A 25,989-nucleotide genomic window follows, 5' to 3' on the forward strand; every position below is an offset into this window, starting at 1 on the left:
TTTTACCTCGCTCCTTAATAAATTCGTCACGTTTTCTCATTGATGCCAATTTGATAATTATTAAAGGTTTATCTGGATTTTAATTCGAAGGCTTATGATAATAATTTTCAATATCAAACATATTAAGATCAATATCAAAGGCATTGGCAATGTCATGAACTACATTTTCAACATTTTATTCTTTTTCCTTTTGGACACCAATTATTTCGACAAAACAATATTTTTCATTTTGCTAAGAACTACGTCTTTATCTTTTTCAAGCAATGATTTTTCGAGTTCAATAACACTAGTGAGTTATTTGTAGTCACCTGGTTTTTTAGCACCTGATCGAATCTAACGATAATAATTTTTGTCTATATTTCTTTTGTCTTGTGAGTATCTTTAATTGGGCCATTGGGGTATATCATCATGTCGTCCAATTTTAATTCTATTGGTACACTTTTCGCAATTGCATTTTTTTCCAACAGTTTTAAGAAATTCAAGACTATCTTTGTCCATTTTTTAACATTTCAAATATGTTACAATATAACATGTAACATGTTGAACACTGCCTTCGTTACGCGAGATTGATATTTGATACTTAGGGCACACCGTCATATTTCAACACGTTAGTGTAAACAATATTTGTCAATTAATACAATGAACACGCACACGCACCCTACGAATGACTCGACTGAGCTGAATAAGCCAATGAATAACTGATTAAGTCAGCGATCTGGTAAATATTGTGCTGCGATCGGCTTATAATAGCGTTGATTGAATACCGTTTGGTTATTTTCATATATACGCACATTAATGCATTGGTTGAAATCGTGATTGAACCTTAACATTTTCTATCTCAAGTATACAGCGTAAAAAAAACAGTTAATCCCAGATGACATAATGCATTGATTAGCAAGTTCAGTGTCATGTTTTATGCCAACTTATATATTTTTTGGTTTTTTCTTTTCTAAATGATTTTTATCAAGACTATTCTATTTCGGTAAAAAGTATTGGTAAGATTTTATAAATTCAGGAAACTTGATTTATTTTTTGTTTTTATATGTGCTTTTTGTGAGAAGTAGAGGAATATTGTGAAAATGTTCATGTTCCCGGTAACATTCTTTTGAGATTATTACTTAAGATACCTCCCTGTCAAAAAAAAACGTTATAATTTTTTCAACACAAGTAAAAGGCTTAACACAGTTTATCCCAGAGCACATAATTTATTTAATGGCATGGCCGGAAATTCATGTGTTAGGCATTGTATTTTTAATATTTTTTTGACATTTTTTCAAATTGTTTTCAATTATATTTTTCTGTCTCGGAAAAAATATTGGAAAGATTTTTCGAAATCGTGAAATTTAAAAATAATTCATAAATAATAATTACAATTATAATTTTTTTTCAGGTGTATCCGGGAATCGTACGTAATTATTTTTATTTTGTAAAATATGTTTACCTCGTGATTTTTATTCTTATAATAATTTTAACTGTGAGAAACATATGCAAACATAAATGAAAATGTATGGATGAGTTAACGTATTTAACTACAATGTGTGCGGGGAACTTTAATCGGGCGGTACTGGTTAGCACACAAATACCAAAAAGACAACTTGTTTAGGTACAAAACTACCAATCGTTTGGGAGCAGTTGAGCCGTAACCATACACATGATTTGCGCACAGTTATCTTATAGTCTTTAATAGTTTAATACCTTATTGCATATTAAATATTAATATTAGTTCATTAATAAGTAAATTATTAAAGCACTAGCATACATTTTCCTTCCCCCTTAACAGACTTAGGACTGTCTACGAATGTATTCATAGGTGTGATTAAAAAAGCATCTTAATACTTGTTTATTAATAATATTGTTAATAATAAATATTTAATACTTATTAAAGTTAAAAATGCATGTTAATTTTAATTTTAATATAATACGATTGGTTATATACGTGTAGGATAATATTATACGTATCTATTATTTTCCGTAATAACAGTTTCCCATTATTTGTATATGTATTTAATTTGGTCTACATTTCCTTACTCTTTATCGATGATTATCAATGCCCATCTGTCACCGAGATAAAATTTGTGCATTTGTGCATACGTCGGCTGTATGTCCTGTGTATTGTCCATGGCGGGCGGTGGGAACCACCGGTTCACCGTAGCGCGTGTGACCTACTTTATTATATATTATTTAAACACTTACCAATGGTCCTGTCTGCGTGGTAAGCATTTTTGATGATGTTTGTAATGCTGAAAATTAAACAGGCGTGTACGACACCCGGGAGCGGAAACATACGTGTTGCTCGTTCAGCAAGCAAATCGCAACTTGAGATAAAATAATGTTATTATTTTCGTGTGCGCAAACCAGTTGTATACATTTAATATAACCGTGTTCGCAAATGAGTTCCGATTTTGCAGGTAAAAATTATGGATAATGTGCAAATAAGTTTCATCCCTTTAATCTAGCACAATATAAATATTTTATGAATTTCTAGTTTAAAATAATTTGCGAATTTTCGTGAATTTTACGTATTTTGTCAAAATTCTAATTTTGAATGCTTTTAAAAAAAAATTGTGCATATATATTTATTTTATTTTTCAACTTCTATTGTAAAAATATGATAGGAGTCTTGTGATAAATTTTCAAATCTTAGATTTAAAAAGAAAAAGGCGGGGAAGTCGTGGATGTCTCTCTGCTGTTCAGTAGGTTACAAGTGGGTTACTGTAATGGATGCAATTAAATTTAAATCCAATGATATTATATCATTGTATACGAAAAACGATTCTGAGCGGAGACGGTTTATCTATCTAGAATATATTATAAATTATTAAAAATTTTCAAATCTTAGATTTAAAAAGAGAACATTTTTTAAGAATTTCTAGTTTAAAATAATTTGCAAATTTTCGTGATTTTCGTGATTTTTACATATGTTGTCAAAATTCAAACTTTGAATGCTTGTAAAAAAAATTGTGCTAATATATTTCTTGTGTTTTTCACCTGCTATTGTAAAAATATGTTAGGAGTCTTATATAAAATTTTAAATTCTAAGATATAAAAGGAAAATTTTTATGAATAATTTGTGAATTTTCGTGATTTTTACATAATATGTTGTCAAAACTCAAACATTGAATGCTTATAAAAAAAAAATTGTGACTATGTATTTCTTTTATTTTGCAACTGCTATTGTAAAAATATGTTAGGAGCCTTGTATTAAATTTTCAAATCTTAGAATTAAAAAGAAAAACTTTTATGAATTTCTATCTAAGATAATTTGAACATTGCCGTAATTTTTACGTATTTAGTCAAAATTTGAACTTTAAATGCTTATAAAAAAAAAATCGTGACTATTTATTTCTTTTATTTTTCAACTGCTATTGTAAAAATATGCTAGGAGTCTTATATAAAATTTTAAATTCTAAGATACAAAAGGAAAATGTTTATGAATAATTTGTGAATTTTCATGATTCTTACATAATATGTTGTCAAAACTCAAACATTGAATGCTTATAAAAAAAAATTGTGACAATGTATTTCTTTTATTTTTTAACTGCTATTGTTACAATGTGTTAGAAGCCTTGTATTAAATTTTCAAGGTTTTCTACCGAACACGTACATTTTTTATCGATATTTATAGAAAAAAAAACTAAAAAAGTTGAAAAATTAAAATGTCAGTAAACAGCTCAAAATAAATTTAAATATTTTGAAAATTTTATCAAATATATAAAATGCCTATATAAACATTCAGTTAAAATTTCAAGTATCTGCAATCATTTGTTTTAGAGTTACACCAAGATAAAGAAATCGCTAAAAGTGAAAATCCAATGTTATAAAAATTTAAATTTCAAATGCTCATAAAAAATTAATTTGAATTTCCGGTGGACTTTTTAAAGATTGAAAAACTTTTAAGGAATCTTGTATTAAATTTTCAAATCTTAGGTTTAAAAAGAAAATTTTTTATGAATTTCTAGCTTAAGATATTTTGTGAATTTTTGTGATTTTTACGTATTTTGTCAAAATTAAAACTTTGAATGATTATAAAAAAAAATTGTGACTATGAATTTCTTTTATTTTTCAACTGCTATTGTAACAATATGTTAAGAGTCTTTTATTAAATTTTCAAGCTTTTCTGCCAAACAAATAAATTTTTATCGATATTAATTAAAAAAAACTAATAATGATCGAAAATTTCAAATGCCTATGAATAGTTCAACTTAAGTCGAAAATTTTTGAAAATTGCATACTGGATAGAATATACTTATACAAACATTCGGTGAAATTTTCTGGTATCATGTATTTTTCACTTTTGACCCCCCAAAGTACCAACTAGATTCACTTTCTGATCGAACGAGGTACTGAAGTCCGATGCCTATCCTAGCTTCGAACGTGGTGGTTCCACTGGTTGTCGCAGTGTGACCGTCCGCCATTCGGACGTTGTTTGGTGGTCCGCGGGCAGGACGTGATTTGCCGTATTTACGGGTTACTGTCGGATTTACGTACATTTCTGTGCTTGTGAATCTAATAGGGCTGTTACGAAGCCTGACGGAAATTCGAGTTCGACCGCGGGGGTCGCAATTTTGTCCGGGCGTGTTCGCGTGCCGTTATTAGTCGTATTTCAATCGGTAACGCGGGACAACTGGTTCTGAACCGCGACAGAGACTGTTTAGCAGTCGGTGTTAACCACCATAACCATACTGTCCCTATCGGTAGCCACTGTGCCTATCCGATGCTCTACGCGCGCAGTTTGACCTAATGCGGGGATAGGCACGGTGTGTGTGCTTACGTCCCTGTCACCCGTGTAGGTGAACAGCCGTGTCTCTGTTGCCTTTGTCCCTACACCTGTGGCTGCCCCATGAACCGGTTGTTGTTAAACACACGTGTCACCGGTGAGGTGAGTGTGATCGGCGGTGAGGTGGTGTAGGTTGGGGGTTTTTGAACGGGTGTTATTAGGTGAGGTGACGGAACAAATTAGCGCTTTTTGATTACGCCTATTTTTCCCGTGTGTACTACAGAAATGTACACACTGGGTACATTCCTTGGGTAGTATTCCGACCGAATACAGTATTCGAAATACTTTTAAAATATTTTTTTTTTTTTTTTTTGAGTATTCAATTTGGTATTTTGAATATTTTTAGTAGTATTCGGAATACTTTTTTAACATCCAATCCGTCCTAGAAATTGCTTTTGAACTTGTTAATATGTATTTATATACAAAATATTTTATAGAAATATATATTATTTTATTTTCTACTATTTTTAGTGGGACAGTAATGACCATGATTTAAGATATACAGGTTGCACAACGACCTATGTTTGATAGCGTCCCGCAGTGACTTTAAAAATGACGGTGTTGGTGCAGATGCGTACGTCTCACATGCGTACACGGTGATTTTCTTCTCAGTTGCGTACACAATTATCGAAGGTCAAACTACGAACGAGTTATAGTCGCATTTCCGTACACAGATTAAAATGTTGGCATTCCCTAATCCCTATGTATACTTTTTCCGCCTAAATATGTTATAAGATATTTATTATCTTATCGAAATATCGAATCAAAGATTAACACCCACCGTTTTACTTGATACGACTTGATCTACGAGCGTACGATTAATACGTTTATATGTCAGTGTGTGAACAGTTTTAACATACAAACAACAGTGTTGCTGCTCACTGCAATTTTTTTCTTTGTTTATTTTAATTTATTATTAATATTTAAATGGAAATTATTGAAACAACAAAAAAGAAGCCATCTTTAATTGACGGTAGCGGGTTTCAATACCGACAACATCGCAAAAATAAAGATGGAACCATTAGCTGGTTGTGTATAAACGAAAAAAAAAAACTGCAGAGGAACGTTAAAGTCACGAGGCGACAATGTGCTTTCCGTCACCGATCACGAGTGCATTCCCGATGTGGCATAGACTGAAGTTGCAAAATCATTATCTACAGTATTGCAAAATATTCTGCCAGTCCTAAGACTGACCAAGTGTGAAGGGAAATGAGTGTGTACGCAGATACAATTAATGTCATTCTGGGTAATTACATTGTACGCAAGTGAGAACATTTGTAACTAAAAATAGACTGTACGCAAATGAGACGTACGCATCTGCACCGGATCCAAAAATGACACTATAAAACAGCTGTCAAAAATAGAGCATTAGCGCTCCCGGTGTCGAAATAAGCAAAACGCCTATAATTAAAGATCTTATATTATTATCTATTTCAGAATTTTGCCTCGCTTTTTTTGTCATTTGATTCAGCTTTTGATTTTATACTATTTATTCTATTATTATACTTGAACTTGGACTTGAATACTTTATTTTATGTATAACAATAAGTAAAAGACAATCTTATATAATAATTTAAAATAAAACTAATTTCCTTAGATAATAATTAAAATTTTCCCTACATGTGGCGACACTGAAATACAATTACCCCCGCAAGGAGCGTTGAGAGTTAATTTTTTTGAAGTGCCAGTTCTTGAGTCACAATATTTGTCTTCGTCGTGCAACCTGTATATCTTAAATCGTGGTAATGACTAATGTTCATTCCAATTTTGTAACAATAACAAGCTTGCGATAATAACGATAATAATAAGTCATAGTCATATCATATTATGATATGATTATGACTTCAGGATTTCACTTTTGAGTAATTAACTAATGGATGCCTAGCTGTATGCCTGTTATATACAGGGTTTTTCTTTTAAGTGGGTACACTAATTATTTCGAAAAGTATTTATTTTCTTCAAAATATTTTTTTACATGGTTTCTAGTTGTTAAAAAATTATATTTTTTATCCTTATCATTTTTTAAGTTTTTTACTTTTTTGAATGACAACATAGAGTTTTAATTTCATATTCCAAAGCAGAATATTTTTCAAATTATTTTGATTCATAAAAATCGAATTTAGGACGAGTAGCTTATGAGTTATACGTATTTAAAGTTTAGACAAGCGGAGTAGTGGACAAACATTTTGAGGGGTAACACCGTTTCACTCCACTCTGCCAATCTAAATTTTAAATACTTATAACTCAAAAACTACTAGTCCTAAATTCGATTTTTATGAATCAAAATACTTAGAAAAATATTCTGCTTTGGAATATGAAATTAAAACTCTATTCAAAAAAGTAAAAACTTAAAAAATGATAAGGATAAAAAATATTTAAAAATATAATTTTTTAATAAAAACGTTGGTTTTTAACAACTTGAAACCATGTAAAAAAATATTTTGAAAAAAGTAAATACTTTTCGAGGTAATTAGTGAATCCAATTGAAAGAATCACCCTGTATAATAAATGTCTAACCCCCCCCCATCCACACACCCCCCAAAAAAATATATAGGTAAGTAAGATTTTTCGAAATCAGAAAATCTTAAAGTACTTCATAATTAATAATTACAATTAATATTTTATTTTTTAGAGATAATTGATGCAGGTACGTAATCATTTTATTTTGTAAATATTTTGACTTAATGATTTGTACCTATTCTGACAATATTTTTAATTATGAGAAACATTTGCGAGAATAAATAAAAAATTAAAGAAGAGCTAGAATATTTTTAGAAATTTCTGAAGACATATTATGGAATATTCTTAATTCCAAAAATGTATCGGGAAGATTATATTTTTGTAATGTTAAATTAAGCTTTTGGATTTTTGTGATAGGTAGAAGAACATTGTGAAAATGTCCATTGTATTGTAACATTTTTTGGTAGTTATTACTTAAGGCACCTCCCTGTCAGAATAACTTCATAATTTTTCCAAATAAAAAAAAAAGGCTTTACAAAAACAAGTTATCCATGAAGATAATTTCTTAATTGGCAATGCCGAAATGTCATGTGTTGGGTATTGTATTTTTTAGTTTCTTTTGGCAATTTTTTTAATTATATTTCTGTCATAGAAAAAACTATTAATAAGATAAAATTGTTATAATATTATATAAATGAAATTCAAGTTTAATTACTCTTCAATATTAGTTAGCCATCTAATGATTGGATTTTAAATAATGTTTTTATCATAATTTTTTGAACTGTCTAGTATAATTATTATTCTACTCGTAATAGTAGGATTACAACAATGGATTGATTTTTTCACAAATTCCTGTTACCGTCATGACAAAAAATACAAATATGACATATGTTATACCTGTGCTATCGATAAACCTTTGTATTATAATATATAATTTCATTATACCTATATGTGGATAATATAAATTAGTTTGGCAATATTCTAGAATTACATAGGCATCTACTGCTAATTATTTTTGAGTTTTGTATATCTTTTTCTGTTGTTCAGCTTAAATTCTTACACAGTTTTTCGTATACTTGATTAGCTGTGACAACTGTTTTGTTTTTATTTGTTTGGAATGGAAGTGCAAAATATTATAAATTTAAAATAAAAGCATTTGGAAATAATACGCAATTATACGTTCCGTTTTCGAAAATGTTCGGATAATAATACTAAACGTGTGAATTAATATACCATGAAAAAGTGTAACGAATATTTAAAAGTCAAGGACTATGATGATATTTCCATTAACGTCAGTGACACAATCCACAATCTATATAATGTGTTACATTCGATCAAACAAAAAAAATGTTTGATTGACTTACCTATTCATCTCGTTGTTAGTTGTTTAAGTAGCCCTGATTAAAATACACGAATTACGTCCGAAATTTTTTGGAACGTATTTCGTACATAACTTTTTTACGGTACGCAACTCTTGCGTTCTAAGTTTCATTAGGTGAGATTAACGTTATATAGTTTTTCCAACTCGAGTAAATGATGTAATAAGAACAAGTTATCCTTGCAATATATAAGCTATTCCGGAATATTTTATTGTGTGAAATCGTATATTTATGTATTTTTAAATTCGTCTTAATAAAAATGTATGGTCTTGAAAAAAATACATCAAAATTGGAAAATTTAAATATTGTAGTTGGCTGAGATACGATTGAGCATAAAACACTTTTTTTGCGACACGATTTAGCATAAATTGTTGGCGTATCAGAGGAAATTCAAATACAAAAGAAAACCATCACGATTGAGCATAAAAATCTCGGCAACGTTGCGCTTTTTCAATTTTGAACTGTATAATACAAAAATATTTATTTAAATAATTATAATAATTAAGAATATAACATGGCAAAAAAATATCATGTTTTCATAGTCAATATGTAATATACATGGAAATGTTTAAGAAAATAATAAAATCAAAATATTTATAAGTCAATAATAGTCTCAATAGTAGTCACATTAGAACATAGTATATAGATCTCTTTGATAATAATAAAATAATAATAAATTAAATTAATATACCTTGGTATCTGTTCCCAAGTTGGCTTAAATGTATTAATAAAGATTCCGTATTTTTACGATTTATATACTGGTTGTAGGCTTGAATATTAAATTAAATTTTTTTTTATTTCTTTAGCGGATTGTAATTTTCCGGGTTTATGTCGAATTGAATTGATCATAGTCAACGTTTCTTTTTGTGATTTGATAAATACTCTAACGACAGCATGGACATGAAGGTGTGGTGAATAAAACCGTGAATTGTACGTGCGATGAAAGCTTTCAGCTGTATTGATCGTTCTAAAAAATTAAATAAAACAATACAAATTAGTAAAAAATATTGTAAAATCCTTGATTTTAGTGAAGGAATTTCAGCCCAAATATTTGTCGGAAACTCGCAGTCATCTTCAATATAGTTGTGTAGAATGTAATCATAAAATATAAAACCGTAATCATTTGGACAAATTGATATGAACTCGTGAAATGCATCAACTACTTCTTCTAGGGTAATAAATATCAAATCAAAAAACATTTTAAGCCATTTCCCTATTTCATTACTATTGTCCATGTATACTATTCTGAATGAAGGTTCGCCAACAATCTACAAACAAATTATTATATTTTTGTAAAAAAGTACTATTGCTATGTACTGACGTCCCGCTAAGACACCTAAATACGCATATACACGTAGATGTACTTAAATGTCCCTGGGGCATATGATTTCGCCAACCGATTACGTTGTGTAGGACCTCAATAGCTGAGTAGAAGGCCAAACTAAGAGACTTTTGCTAATTATCGTAACAATGGAGATTAATTTATTATAATAGGGACATTGGTTGAGTACGAAATTGTAGTATTGATAGGAACACATATGGATATCATTGATTATCATAACCTATAATATGGACATCGGTTCATGGAGATTGCGTGTGTCGCGAACTCGCGACTAACAGGATGTGAACCGAACGACCGCACGAGCGTGGGGTGCTGCGGTATCCTAATGATACGCGCGTACGCATTTGCGCGATTCGACCATGGACACATACTTATCTTATCGATAGGAGAGGAAACGCAGAGAGTAGAACTATATAGGAGAGCCCCGAATATACCAAAATCAGACGTGAGCCACCAGAGTCAGTGCAAGCACATTCACGCCAGACACCATTCCAAATTAATCATTTGGACTTGGAATATTTTCAATTAAATCATTCTTGTAACAGCAATAGTGTTTTATTTACATCGCAAGCAAATAAATATATAATAATTAATCACAAGTCAAGTTGTTATACTTTTTTCACTCAACCCATCTACCTCAACACAAGTCGTTCGTCCTCCTGTATGCTGAGACGCTACAGTATATTATATAATTATTTCTTACTTTTCTCCGCAATGATTGTCCTAAATTAAAACTACATACAATTATTTTAATATTTCCAAACACGTCTGTAATTGCCTGATGAGCTCCAATTTCAAAATCAACATGAAATGTGTTAATTTGTAAATTGTTTTCGCATAATTCCAAACATAAATTATTTAAAAATTGCCACATTATAAAATAAGTAGACCTAGTTTTATTTTTTTTTTTTTAAGTAAACAAGTCATAAGTAGTATCCATTTTTATATCCATGACCCATGTAGGTATTGTGTACAATTGAATAAAATATTTTGGAGCATGATTAATGAGCCATCGCCAAAATACTCGGTACAATTATTTGTCATAAATTATATATTTTGTTCCGTAGGTAGTTAAATATACAAAATTATCATCAGTCTGCATGTATTTAAAACATTCTTCATTTTGTAAGTCACTTAATTGATAAATTACTTCATCCAAATAAGTTGTTTATTTAGGATAAGTCTGTTTCCGCACATCATAATATATTGCTTTCCGTACATTTCTTACATTTTGATTGTTTAAATTTGATGTTGAAGATGAATTTAAAAGTTCGGTGCAAATAATTTTAAGTGGACGTGTGAAAATTAATTCTTCAGCTTTTCTCTTGGAATTTTCTCTCAAAACTTGTTTTGTTCACTGTTTCTATATATTCTCAATAGAATTTTGATCACGTTTATGTTATACAGCAGTTTCAATCACTTTACGTTTATCTAAACCTGAGAACATTATTGCTGAACATTTATTATTCGTACACCTCCATCTCAAAAGATTATCATTTTTCCGCTCTCCAATAAATTTATATTTGTATAAATTCACTCAGGCCAATTCTTTGCCTCTTTCTCATAAAAAATTATTATATCACTTATAAATCCATATTTAAAAAAATAGAAACTATAAACGCAATTCTACGAAACGCACTATATAGCTAGGTACACGACTAAAGGTGATCGAACACTGATACTATTTATAATTTTGGAATTGTATCTTAATTATCTTATATTTTCACCCGATGCTAAATTTTTAAAACGTTGTTTTGTTCCGAAACTAATTTATTAATCGATAACATTGTCAATAAAGCTGAGGGGCTAGGCTCATGGGGCGCATGTAAATTCCGCCCGAAAAATAAAAATAAAATAGTAAGAATGATAATATTTACGATAATAAAAAAAGAGTCGAAATATAATCATATTATCAATAATTACAACAGTCAACATGTCATGTACATATAAATATATCCACAATATTGTATTCAAAACTGATAAGATATGACATGATTGACGATTGTCGTCTGATACGATTGTTCAGTGTACGTAAACTTAGAAGTTCCAAAGTTCCAAATGCTATGTATAACACGCCGCGCAGCGAACAGTACGGTCGCGTCAACACGTCGTACACTCACTGGACGCCAAGTTTAAGAATATTTATTTTCCAGACGGAATTTACAAATCCATTTTTGTACCTGTACATTTTTTCGGGCGGAATTTACATGTACCTTTTTTGGGTGTTATGCAAATTGAGTCCGAAATACCATTTTTGTGGTAAACTGAGTCCCGGGTCTGAAAAGGATATAGGTAAACTGAGTCCCGAGTCTAAAAGAGGTATAGGTAAACCTAGTCCCGAATTAGTTTTCAAAAAGCACAGTTACAGGCTTAGGATTGTCTGTTATGTTAACATAACTGGCGTAGTTAAAAATGCGCTTTTTTCTTTTTAATATCTAATATAATTCACATCGTTGTAGGTACATACAAATCACAATAATTAATTATATATTTATATATAATGTGACTAGTTGTCATAGTCTTCGGTATAATTGACGTATTATTTGACGATAAGATTTTTTGATCTTCGATAAACGGATAATATAGTGTGATAATTTTAGTGCTCGTAAAAGGTCTTTCCAAACACTATCGGCAAATCGGTAATCGATAATCACTAATTGGTGACTATAAAGTCTAGTCACTATACAGTACTCATTGAATGTAGAGACTTTTTATTTTAAAATATTATCACTCGGGACTCAATTTACCTAGCATGTTAAAGTATTCCGGACTCAATTTACCTAGCCCTAATATCCACCCAATTATTTGGGACTCAGTTTACATTCTCCCCCTTTTTTGCCCCCCACCGGGGCATGACAGAAACCTACGGGTGCCCATTCGAAATTCTGCCAAAAACGCTCACGTGTTCCCTCCACCACCGTTAAAAAAAACCTACAGTACCACACCCACCCACAGTGGCCTATGTTGCCGCGGGTTAATAAAAATAAATTACAAAATGTTGGCAACGGTGAATGTGGCAACATCGCATGAAATATTCTATGCTCAATCGTGCTATACCGTTATCATTTATCTTTCAATAATAGAAACATCCAATATTTTCATTATAGGATTAATTACCTACAATCACTTAGTTTTTAATTCAATTTTACCTGGTTATCTGTAGATATTCTTTTTATACACGTTATATATCATATATGTACAAGTTTGCGGTGGGGCAATCTAATACACACAATCAAAAATTCTAATACCGATTTATTTTTCAGTGACTCTCGCGGCGAATTCGTATCCACAGTTCTGTAGTAATGAAATTGACTCAAGAAATTACCGAACATTTTTAGATTCCTTAATAATTATATAAAGCAATTAATACTGTAAACAAGAATAATTGGATCGAAAATATCGACATTAAATTGATTTATAATAATTATGATGTATAAAAACTTGATTCTTATCATATTGTTAGGTTTTTGTTATCTCCTAATATAGAGGCATTGAAACATTTCGGCTAACAAGAACTCACTATTTTACAGGACCATTACTATTTTGAATTGAAAAGATATATTACCATGAATACGACAATGCGTTTTTTCATGCAACATGAATTTAAAAAAAAAATGCTTTTATGTTAGGGGAGGAATAAAAACTTCTTTCTTTCTTTTATTATTATATTTTGTTTTACCCAATAACTAAAATGTATGTTCTGGTATTAAACTATGTTTATATTAATTTTATAATACTTCTAAACCAGCGGTTCTTAACCTTTTTATAGTCACGTACTACCTACACAATTTGAAAATTTTTACGTACCACAATAAACAATATGGAAATATGTTTGATGTTTTTTTTAATTATTTTTTAATTTTATTAATTCAAACGGGATGGACCCAATAACAATTTTTTTAATTATTACTACATTAGTGGACTTAAATCTATTTAAATGAAAGACAGAAAAAGGTGTATATATATATATATATATATTGTAGCGTCCCAATACTAACGTCAATTCATATATCAACGTAGGAATGAACACTTTTTGTATTTAAATGAAATGTTGCTATTTTGCTTTATAAAAAAATACAATTATGGTTAAAATGATAGGTTTTGCGGTGTTGCGACCTGACTTTGAAATGGCTAAAGGTGGTCTCACATGACTGGCGTACTTGGCCAATGTTGGTAAATGGTTGTAACTTGCATTTGTTAAGTATTGGGCCGGTCGTAGGTCATATCTCCCATACAACTGGTGTACATAGCCAATGTTTATAAATGATAGCATTTGGCAAATATTGGTCATATCTCCTACACCACTTGTATAGTTATATCCAATATTAGATTTTTCTAATTTTTAATCAGTTCAAAACGGATAGTGCTGATGAAAAGATTATAGTTTCTGCAGCATATGTAGCTATGCGTTGTGCATATTTAAAATTATTGAAAAAGAAAAAAAACAAAGAGTAGATGGTGGATGGATTCTTTAAATAAAAGTTACAGTAGATAAGTTTCGATATTTATAAACATTAATAATTAGTAAAAATGGCCAGATTATAATAGGTTAATACTAGTTCCAATATTACGTTTAGTTTACATGTTTGTAAAAACATTTTTAAGGAATATTATCCTAGTATTCATATAGTAAAAACATTTTAATAACTAATAAACTACAAATACGTATTTTTAATTAGGTACTTTTACAGTTACAGTACTTCAAATATGCTTCATGACTTAAATATTGAACCATCTGGTATGTTTGAAAACTTCTGCCGTAGGTCGTCAAGCGATTTTGAATATATTTTATGTAAAATTGGATCAGATATCACAAAACTAGATACTAAAACGAGAAAAGCTATTCCTGCTCAAGAACGATCGGCGATAACACTCAGGTTTTTGGCTTCTGGAGATAGCTTTGTCAGTTTATCTTACTTATTCAAAGTTTCAAACCAATGTATATTCACAATTGTTAATTAACTCATTGAGTCATAAGTCTATGGGTCAACTACGTTGGCCGATGGAAACGCCAGCAACATGCAGTTCAACATTAACCGCGGTTCATTTAAATTGAACCGACGTTTCGTATCCGTGTGTTCGTTTTCAGTGGTTTGTCAAACCTGAGGGTGGACAGGATATATCCCCCCTCGTGACCTTTTTTTTTCAATGTTTAATATCTAACCTAACCATTAATTATATATTTAATAATCAAATAAGTACTACATGTTAATAGAAATAGCCATCAACAACCCATAATTTGGTCACCTCACTATAATCCATTATACCAGATTATGCGGTACATATACTGTTCATGGTACCAACTTATAGTACTACAGATATAGTTAATTAATTGGAAAATTAACAGCTCTAATCCACTAACAACAAATGCATATATTCTATAGTGCAGTTTGTTTTGACTTATAATACAATTAACGACCATCAAATAACTTTTAACCCATATACTTAATTTTAAATTCAAATTATTTTTAGAAATTCAAAAATAGCCATTTCCTAGAGTTATAATTCAATTTTAATAGTTGTGGAGAAAAATAAATCAATTTGTAATCGGTTAAATTTTGGATGAATGAAAGCTAAAAACTACTTAGGTTTTCAAAATTACAGCATAATTATATATTGTAAAATTGCATGGTTTTCACATTTTGAAATCGAATACTAATCAAATTGATATAATTATCGAGACAAACGCAAACCATTGAAATTTAAATAAATTACACCACCTCAAGTGCGTGCACTCGACGCAACTGTTATTACTAACATCATAATATACGTTAGGACTTTGGCGTTAAAGTCTCTGTAAGTCTCGTATTGTAATTTTAAACTTACGCGTTTAAACGCTCAAATATTTTAAAATTTTATATAATCGTCGCAAGTCTTACATAAAAATTGAAATATCATAAAGCGTTGCCAACTGCATGATGACCAAATTTGATTATTATTTATTACTTATTCGTTTCTCACACCTGAAAGATATTGTAACTCAGTTCGATCTTAGCGTGTCTATATTAGCCTTATACCGTAGGATATCAAATAAATATTTTTGAAATAATTTTTAATTATATTATATTAATTATCATTATGTATCAAAAGAATAACATACAACATTGTAATACCTTATTTATACTTAAATCCAACATGCGATTAAAATACAATATATAAATATATATAAAAAAAAAAAAATGAAAAACATTTGTTTGTTTATAATATCATATAATATATTGCGAAGCGCATGTCTAGATCGAATGAAAAAAAAACCGATCGTACAATAAAATAAATGATTAATCTTAAGTCTCTGACATATAATTATTATGTTTAGAAAATAAATTAAAATTAAAATATAATAATATAAATATAATACTTAAACATTTTTTTTTCGATGTGCGAGTGTGCCCTAAAAAATAATATATCATAATGTTACATAGTATGTCTGTCGCCTATACATCATATTATTATCATGTGCCCGCCGAAATCGCATGCGCACGAGTACTACGCTCAGTGGTCGGCGGGCGCACGTCGGAGGAAACGATGACTACACATACGACACAATTGATCAGTTATCAGTTGTCGGCGATCCTTGCGAGTCGTCGACCGACCCCGTCACGGCCAAAGTGAGATTTATATATTTTCAATACGTATACACTCGTTAATAAACATACATATATAACATCATATCGTTATATATATATATATATATATATATATGTACAAAATGTGTGTGTGTGTGTGTGTAGGTGGGTGAGTATAAAATATTATACTCGTAATTATTATCGTAACGGTGTACGACGATGCGCGTCGGCACGACCGGAAGTCTCGAGTTTTGAGTGTGTGTGTGTGTAGGGTGAGGGTGATTTGGGGAGGGGAAGTGGGGCGGTTGCAGTGGTCGACGGTGTGGCCAGACATCCGGTCATTGAGCAGCCGTGTGCGTGCCCGTGGCGTTGATGGCCAGTTCGGGGACGGGCACGTACGCGGTGATAATGTCGGCCACGCTGCTGGACGTGCCGAAGACCAGCGCCAGGATGCCGACGGCGATCAGCATCGCGTTCCGGATGGTCATCCAGACGGTCACCTTGTCCCAGTACGTGGCGAACTCGATGATTACCGGTACGATGATGCCGAGCAGCGAGAAACAGAAGGCGCCGATGAGTCCGATGAACGGGCCGATTGTCGGTACGGCCACCGCTATCGCCACTACGAAACAAAACAAAAGTGCACACACGCGTTGTTGTTATTGTTGTAAAAAATTATAAGACATCAAGTGCAACATGGGCATAGTACCGTAAACAGTACCATAATTATGGGGGGGGGGTATATATGAGGTTATAACTTATAATACCTCCCAAGATCTTTTTTTTTTTTTTAATTAACCATAATTAAATTAGGTAGTAAACATTTGGCTTTAAAAAAAATTTAAGATTTTAAAATCAAAAATAAGAATTTCATGGACATTATATCATAGTTGAGATTTTTTTTGTTTCACTAGTTTAAAACTACGATACCTCAATAATTATTATACATGACAAGAAAATTGTAAGGCTAAATTTTCTATTTAGCGAATTTGATAATTATCAATACCAATTTGATAAATGCATTGGTCGAGGGGATTGCCCACCCCAGAACCAATTCCAAGTTACGCCACTGGTACCGCAGCACATTGTTGCAGTCGTTAGCGGTGGAGGGGAAGGGCGTACATAGACCTTTAGGTATTGGCGGAGGACATGCTTCAAATGAAAATCAAAAATTAAATCCAAAATAGAAATATTTGGTTACCCTAACTGACCGCACTAGACAAGGCATAGGTTCTCCACCCCCCCCCCCCCTCTCCACCCATTAGAAAGACACCACTGATATTTCAGTACAAAATATGTATGTAAGGTGTTAGGGGGGGGGGGGGGCTAGGACTAGCATGCGTCCGCAAACCGTCCAGATATAATAATGTTATCATATACCAGATACCTACTACCCTAATTAGCATATTAGAGTAGTCCCCGATAGAAAATCCAAAAGCAAGAAACAAATAATGATACAATTATATTATACAGAGCTACTCATGTGTTTTTATTGATTGATATTTTAATTTCAAGCAATTTATTAACATTTTAAAAATGTAATATATAGGGTGTGATTGATTTATCAAACAACACTCATTTTTTCAAAAAGTATTGACTTTTTTCAAATTTTTTTTTTTCAAAATTGTAGATTTACACTCTTCTTGAATTGTATATTTATCACCCTTATATTTATTAGGTAAACCACTATCAACTTTTGATTTTCAAATGGTAACCTATATATACTTAAAATTTCATAAATTAATAAAGCTATTTTTTTTATTAATTATTACGTTAAAATTTCGAATTTAGCGCTTGTAGTTTATGAGTTATAAGTATTTAAAGAGTTTAGATTGGCAGAGTGGAGTGGTACGGGGTTACCCCGCAAAATGTTTGTCCACTACTCCGCTTGTCTAAACTTAAAATATTTATAACTCATAAACTACTCGTCCTAAATTCGATTTTTATGAATCAAAATACTTAGAAAAATATTCTGCTTTGGAATATGAAATTAAAACTCTATTCAAAAAAGTAAAAAACTTAAAAAATGATAAGGATAAAAAATATTTAAAAATATTTATTAAATAATGAGTGTTGTTTATTGATAAAAGAATCACCCTGTATATAATTCTACACTGTTTAAATAATTTACATTAAAATTAGAATATATATCAATAAAAACTTATTAGATAGTATTATTTATCTTTGAATTTGGTATGTTCCTTAAAATTTTTAATATTTTATATTAATATCATATAGTTCCTTTACATCTCTCTCTCTCCAAAAAAAGTTTTTGTCACGCAGGTATTTAAATAAATAATAACCCAGCCAATTTCTAATTTCCATACAGAAAAAATCGATATACGATAACCTATACTGACAAATGATTCTGAAGTGAACAAAATTTTATTTCTTTAAACATTAATTGCAAAACTTAAGGGAAAGCAAAATTAAAAATTTTAAGTGAAACATTTTAAATTTCAATATTTATACTAAATGTACGAGTAAATGTTACGTATAACTAAACGCGTATCCTAATAATTTAACGATATCAAACGATTATATTATATTAAGTTTTAAATACTAAATTTTTTTTTTTTAAATCATTAATTTTTGATTCGCGCAAGTCTTCGTTAGAGGAGGATTTGGTATGCAGCTGTTATGGTATTCTAAAATGTTCTAAAGGCTAAAATTGTACGCATAGTGTGCACGTTTTAACGTACACATCACAGACATCGCGTACGTAGACGTTAAGAAAAATTAAATTAAATACATGAAGTAGGTCAACTGAACGAAAAAAAAAATTGGACATTTGACTCTATTTAAAGTGATTCTAACCCTACTCATCATTATAAATAACGTTCTTAAAAGTTGTCTACTACTCTTTTTGACAAAAACCGAACCAATTTGTATTTGAAAAACAAATTACTTTCTACGTATCAACGTCTTGAAAAAATGAACAACGACGAGAAACAGAGAAATTTAATTTTTTGAGTTTATTAATAATATATAAAATCGCATTTTTTCTTTCGATGGAAAACCAGTAAAATAATAATAAAATAAAAATAGATCAATACCGATTTGAAATTTGCGCGTTCGCGGTATAATTAGGAATCGTTATTCGTTACTTACCAGACACGGTCACCAAAACCGTTCTTAATACGTAATTATGATAGATTGTAGCTTTTTCAAAATTTTCTTGGATTTTGGTCCACGCGATTTCCAAACATACGAAAAACTGTAGACCGTACGTGCAGAACACCGCCAAGCTTATGCATACCTTGGCTACTTGAGCGGCACTGCAACAAACAAACACAAAAATAAACAAACAAACATTAATAGATTGCAATAATTGAAAATCGCTTAAATTTTTTACGCGATCGTCGCAAAGCACACTATATGAACGATAGTGCATCCTGCAGTAATGCATCAGGTGACCTGAATGATGTGTGAGCCAATGAGGAGTTCCAGGTCTCGACAAATCTCGTTTTGATAATGGAGGCCACCAAAAATATATAAAAAAATGTTTGTTTTTTAATAAATAATCGTGTAACGCGATACTCTTCGCACATTCTGGATTCAGTGGCCCGCCTATAATATTGACTGAGTTTATTATTTTACTCTAAATCATAATATTGTATTGGACAAATGAATAAATGATTTTACAAAATTTGCGAATGAATAAGGACAGTTTAGCGGAGACTTTTTTATGGGACTTAACCTCTCCCCTCTCCCAACCAAACGAAATTCCTGGCTACGCCCGCGCCATTGTCTGCGAGTGTCATCAGCACACTATGTTATCGTTCCGAATCGTTGCCATATTCGTTGTTACTTATTGAAGCTATATATATATATATATATAATATATTTATAATAAAATATACTAAGTACGGGTATGCTGCAAGTATATTAGAGTGATACATCTTGGATTTTGGCGGTAGTCGCGAACGATATACGGTAAAAATTCTAAGACATTTGGATGAAAAGTTACATAGAATGATATGCAGTTATACTCTAATACTCACACGTCTTCGGTGGGTAGGTTGAGCGTTATGCTCGATTTCGTTTCATCGCCGTACTTCAAGAAACCGAGGAAACCCAACAAAATGTATACGACGGTCACGCCGCCCATGCCGACGTTCAGCACGCCGAAAACCCCCAAAAATTGTCTGGGCGTTTTCATGTTGTTTTCCAACGGCATCACCTGCAGCGATAAAATATAAAGTACACTTTTTTTTAAATGTTATAATATAAAACACATGTTACCTATAGGTAATTATATGTATACATTATACAAGACTAAAGCCGCCGCTTCGGCTTGGCGTTATTTTAAAATATAAAATAATAAACACAACACGATAATATAGACGAACAGGAAAATCGACAAGACCGCAATGTTATATATATATGGCATCTGCAGTAAAAACGCAGAGATATTAATGCGACTTCGTCGACTCGAACGCATGAAAAAGTGACTTCAACGCAGCGAAGACGATTTATAACGACTTGGGTGATTTTATGTTTAAAAAAAAAAAACAAATTTTTTGGTAAAACTATACACAGTTATAATATAGGTAAAGTAAAACAGCAAAAGTAATAAATAAACACTCAAAAAGAGCTTTCAAGGTAACACACTATATATGCACTAACTTATAAGACTATTGATTACAATAAGTAATATTATCGGAAGTATAACAGTCGACGAAATTATGTTCGGAAGAAAAAATGTGTGTATCGGTATAATTGGTTATTTCGATTAATCGATTATTTTACAGTTTTTATAAAATTCGATTAACCAAGTAATTGAATTTTTCAATCAAAGCGATTAATCGTTTTTTGTTTTTTACGGTTCGAATTAAATTCTATTTTTAGCACTTTAAGCATTTTGCATTCTATTCCAGTTTTGTGTTCATATGTTTAGACCACACACCAAAAAATCGATTAATCCGTTAAACAATCGATTTTCAGTTTAAATTTTAATTTCCAATCAATTGAAATAATCGATTTAAAACGTGAAATATAATGATTGAACAGCAACCCAACTAACTTCAACTGCAGTTTATTTTTTTTTTTTTAAGGGGAACCTTCGGCAACATAGACCATTGGGTGTGGGGTGGTACGGTAGGGGTTAGTTTTGAGTATTTGTTTGTAGGTTTTTAAGTGGATAGGGTTGTAACACGTGTTTGTGTATGTGTGGCAAGGATATTTTGCTAAAAATCTTGGGTGGTCACCCATCCGAGAGCTAGCAACTGTGGCCGGCACGTACGCTCAGTGCGTTTCCGCAGATTGAGCGTACGACCGCGACTCATCAAGCCACATTAATTATTATCATTTACGCACCACTCCGATGGCTTCCATGGCGAACACGGTGAGGCAGAAGAACGTCGGAAACGTTTCCAAAGACCCCACGACAGGCCTTTCAGAAATGCTGGGTATGCCGTTGAGCGTGTAATAGAAAGTGATGCCCAGACCGACGGCCATCAGCAGGTTGGCGACCATGGACACGGGCGCCAGGTACTTGAGGTTGGGCACGTAGCTGAGCAGTACGAGCGGCAAGAGCAACACGGCGATGAAGTACCGGATGTTCGGCGAGAAACCCATGTGGTGGGCGAACAGCTGTTCGAAGTTAGAGGCGATGATCACCGTGTACACGCTGCACGTACCGAAGTACGTGACGAACAGCAGCCAGAGCACCGACTGCCGGGTGAGCGACGAGAACTTTTGGGACCATGCGGGTCCGTTGGCGAACGCCACTTCGGCCACGTCCGCGTAGCCCATGGCCGTCACTTTGGTACGCCTGTACAGCGTGTGGGCACATTTCACCTGCGAAACGACCGGAGAATAATGTAATATTATTGTTTTTGGCTTTTTGCAGTGCGCGTGATATAGGTACGTAAGTAAAAATGTGTTTTAACTAAACAAATCTATATATAGGAACGACGATGTAAAGAAAAAAAAAATTTTTAAAAACTTTTAAATAAATATGTGTGCGCAGTGCCGCAACAGTGGATCGTAATCACTACTTAACTTTCCTAAATGACTACACATAAATAGGTATATCGTTGATGTCGAACTATATATCTCAAAAAGCAGTTTGCCCACTTAGTTTACAAGTCGCAATTCAATTAACTCATTACAAAATAATATAGCAATTCTCAAACAAAGTAGTATGACTTGATACTAACCTATAGACATAATAATATATATATATATACCTATTGTATTACATACATTTTGTTTTTTTATTTTCTACATGAATGAAATATTTCAAGAAAATAAATTTCATGAAATTTTAGAGCTCTAAGCACCATTGCACTGCTACATGGTATAAATGTTTATAGTTTTTAACGAATTACGTAGTCGCATAAAAATAGAGCAACAATATTATCTCTGACCAGGTCGGAAGTTTGTAAATCGATGTTTGCTTTTGTGCCTTGTAGTAATATTAATATATTATATTCTGAGCTAGATAATCGCGAACATTAAAATGGAGACATATTCAAGTCTCGTAGGGCATGGATGTATTTTATGTCCAATTAAAGTTTTTCGATTGGTTTATATTTATTGTGACGTTACAAATGATTAAAATGAAACCTAATTTTTTTTTTTTTACGGCAGACAAAATCTGCAGTAGTGATACGCTTCGGCATAACGGCAAAACATTTTTTAGCTAGTGGTAGAGAATAGAGATGAGGTAATGAAATTGAAGATATAAAAATTATTTCAATGAGTAAAATTATACTAGGTAAATATATTATATTTTAGAACATTAATTAGCTTATTAACAGTCACAAGTACAATTTCAGTTTTTAACTTGGAGGGGCTTTACATATTTAAATGAAACAGAGACCCGTGGAGATGCTCTGCCCCCTTACCCCCCGAGCAAATACCAATATCATATTTTTGTCACCAACTTTTCTAGTAATTTTCTATATATTATGTTTTACTAAAATGAAAAATATTTGACTAAAACAAATAACAAAATGTTGGTATGGATTTACATATTTATAATCTATTACATTATAATTTGTAACCAACGATTTGAAATTGGAAATTTATTCAAAATTAGTTCGTTCGACGAATCCCGTTGAATATAAATTATTGATAAATTGGTAAATTTATCTTTATTCGAAAAAGTTCTAAGCAAATTCTTCTTCGTTTCTGAAGATGACCTCTCGCTTACACGACTAAACCTAATTAATCGAAACTGTCAACAAAAAATAAATAATTTTTTTTTCTTGAATACACAGTGCATTTTGATATCACAATTTTTTTCCAGATATATTTGTAAGATAATATACACAAAAGCAAAAACTGATAAATATAGAAGATAAATATCGATTTAATACAGTTTTAAGCTTCTGTACAATTGGGTAAAATCGACTTACAAGGTTGTTTTACCGTGTAAACTATCGATATTAATATATTATATTATGTTATGTACAAGTAATACGATAACAACACACGAACAATGAATCGTTGTTTAAACTCAACAAAATAATTTCCTCAAACAACGTTTAGTGTAACTTGTAGATTAATTACGTAATTATAATGAATAGAATTTAATACTTCAATTATTAAAATACAACGTTTTTAAAGGGGCTAAGTCACTTACCCCCCCCCTCTCAAAATTCTATCAATACATGGCCGGTTCGAAAATCTTGGCGGGGCTATAGTTTGGAAACCCACTGTTTTAAACGATACCTAGCTGCTACCTTAGACTGATTTCAATTTAAAAAAGAATCTACAAGGTACATAACAATATAATGTATATATATTATATAATATTTAACACGTGCGTGCACTAACCAGTGAGTACGAACAAAATGTGCACACAAACGACACAAACACCGTTGCGAAAATTCCGGTTATAAGTCCCGAGCACTGGAAAGCTTGTGGCATGGCCAAGATTCCGGTTCCCAAAGACGCTTTGAGTAAATGAGTTAAGGTCTCTCCGTTGCTGTAAAAATCGAAATAATTTTCATGATATTATTTACTTACATATGTATATCTATTTGTATAAATGGCAGGGTACAAGCCCGAAAAAACGATTAAGAATCTGCAAATATAGCAATTATGCAATTCGTAGTAAAATAATTAGAGTATAACATGTGAACATGGTGATTTTATAAGCATGATACTTACCCCCATCCCTCTAATAGTACATGTTTTCGAATTCTGATTTTTCGAATTTTTATCTACACCCACAGACCACATTTTCAAATTTCCAAATTTTTTAAAATTACTTGAGGACTTTCCTGTGACGATACAAACTTCTATTTTTTCAAACGAGGACAACCTCTCTTTTTTACTGAAAATTATATAACCGATGATTTTCTTGAAAATTTGTAAGTTTGGATTCGAGTGTATTAAATTGTAAAATTCTAATGAGTAGTTTCTGAATTATTAAATGTTATTACTAAGGAATAATAATCCTACAAAATGATTTTTGTTCTTTTAAATGTATGTAACTTAAATGTAATATTAAACGCAAAATGTATTATACTTAGACCATTTTTACAAATTTTTTATATTGATAAATATAAATTAATAGTTATTACCAACATTTTCAAATTATCTAAGCCTCCGTATCTAACTCAGCCCATTACCATATAGACATATTGACCTTAGAACACAAAGTTACATAACTCAAAAAGTACTTGCTAGAATTTTTATTTATATAGTCTTATAGATAAATCGACATTTTCAAGAAGAATATCTGCTGAATAATAACTAAAAGTGAAAAAAAGAGGTTATAATATTTGAAGAACAAAAGTTTGTATTGTCACAAGATCATCCTTATAGTATGTAGTAAAAAAAATCTCAAATATTCGAAAATATGATTTAAAAGTGTAGGTATTAAAAAATTCGAAAAATCTAAATTTGTAAATATGCGTGATTTGAGCATAAAAATTGGACGAACTTGCATAAAATATCACCCTATATAATTTCAAATAATTATTTATGTGAGTTATTGTTATGATTGCATCAAATCGGTACAAACTGATTATATTGGTCAAGTCAATCAAGTCAATGATAATATTTATAATTATTATATAAAAATGTGATATTGTATATTTTGTATTCGACTACACAATTTCAGTGTCAGATATTGTATGTAAATATAGGTGCTACACTCACGTGGTCGGATGTTCCAAGTTTCTCTCGAGGAATGGATCGAAGTAGTCGTTGCCATTGAGGTGCAAGACTTCACTTTTCTCTTGGTTTTTGCTAGATTTTCGTCTGAAATGAACATGTACGGTATTATTAATAAACATAATATGTTATGATTTTAAATGAAATAATAGTCGTTTTTATAAACACTGCCCGTGCACGTGGTCATTATCATTCTCATTTATTGATTTAATTGGTTACGAATTATAACCGCAAAAAAGTTGATTTAAAAATAATCGAATTGAAAACGATTAATTATTAGAATAATCAAACAAAAAGTTTGCTTGAATAACTTCGTAAAACACTGTTATG

At 31.3% G+C, this 25,989-nt stretch overlaps 1 protein-coding gene and 1 pseudogene across 1 annotated transcript; one reads left to right on the forward strand and one right to left on the reverse strand.

Annotated features, from left to right (window-relative positions):
- LOC149054230 (uncharacterized) overlaps positions 1 to 25,989 on the forward strand; it is a 168,941-nt pseudogene that overhangs the window by 24,598 nt on the left and 118,354 nt on the right.
- On the reverse strand, positions 15,996 to 25,796 carry LOC149054231 (proton-coupled amino acid transporter-like protein pathetic). The gene is made up of 6 exons (XM_089230538.1): positions 25,645 to 25,796; positions 24,313 to 24,463; positions 21,844 to 22,326; positions 20,529 to 20,707; positions 19,636 to 19,802; positions 15,996 to 17,146 (listed from the first exon to the last, which is right to left on the reverse strand). Exons 1-6 carry the CDS (start codon positions 25,779 to 25,781, stop codon positions 16,863 to 16,865), a joined length of 1,401 nt encoding a protein of 466 aa, XP_089086664.1. The 5' UTR covers positions 25,782 to 25,796; the 3' UTR covers positions 15,996 to 16,862.

Source organism: Diuraphis noxia, unplaced genomic scaffold, assembly GCF_037042655.1.
Source record: "Diuraphis noxia isolate RWA-SAM2 unplaced genomic scaffold, SU_Dnox_SAM2 contig0009, whole genome shotgun sequence".
Classification (NCBI taxonomy): Eukaryota; Metazoa; Arthropoda; class Insecta; order Hemiptera; family Aphididae; genus Diuraphis; species Diuraphis noxia.

Coding starts and splice junctions, on each gene's coding strand:
- LOC149054231 (XM_089230538.1), bottom strand. CDS start 25,781: ATGTTTATTAATAATACCGTACATGTTCATTTCAGACGAAAATCTAGC. Junction 22,327..24,312: donor CATTTTGTTCGTACTCACTG/GTTAGTGCACGC, acceptor GTCGTTTCGCAG/GTGAAATGTGCCCACACGCT. Junction 17,147..19,635: donor GGTTTTGGTGACCGTGTCTG/GTAAGTAACGAA, acceptor TTTGTTTCGTAG/TGGCGATAGCGGTGGCCGTA.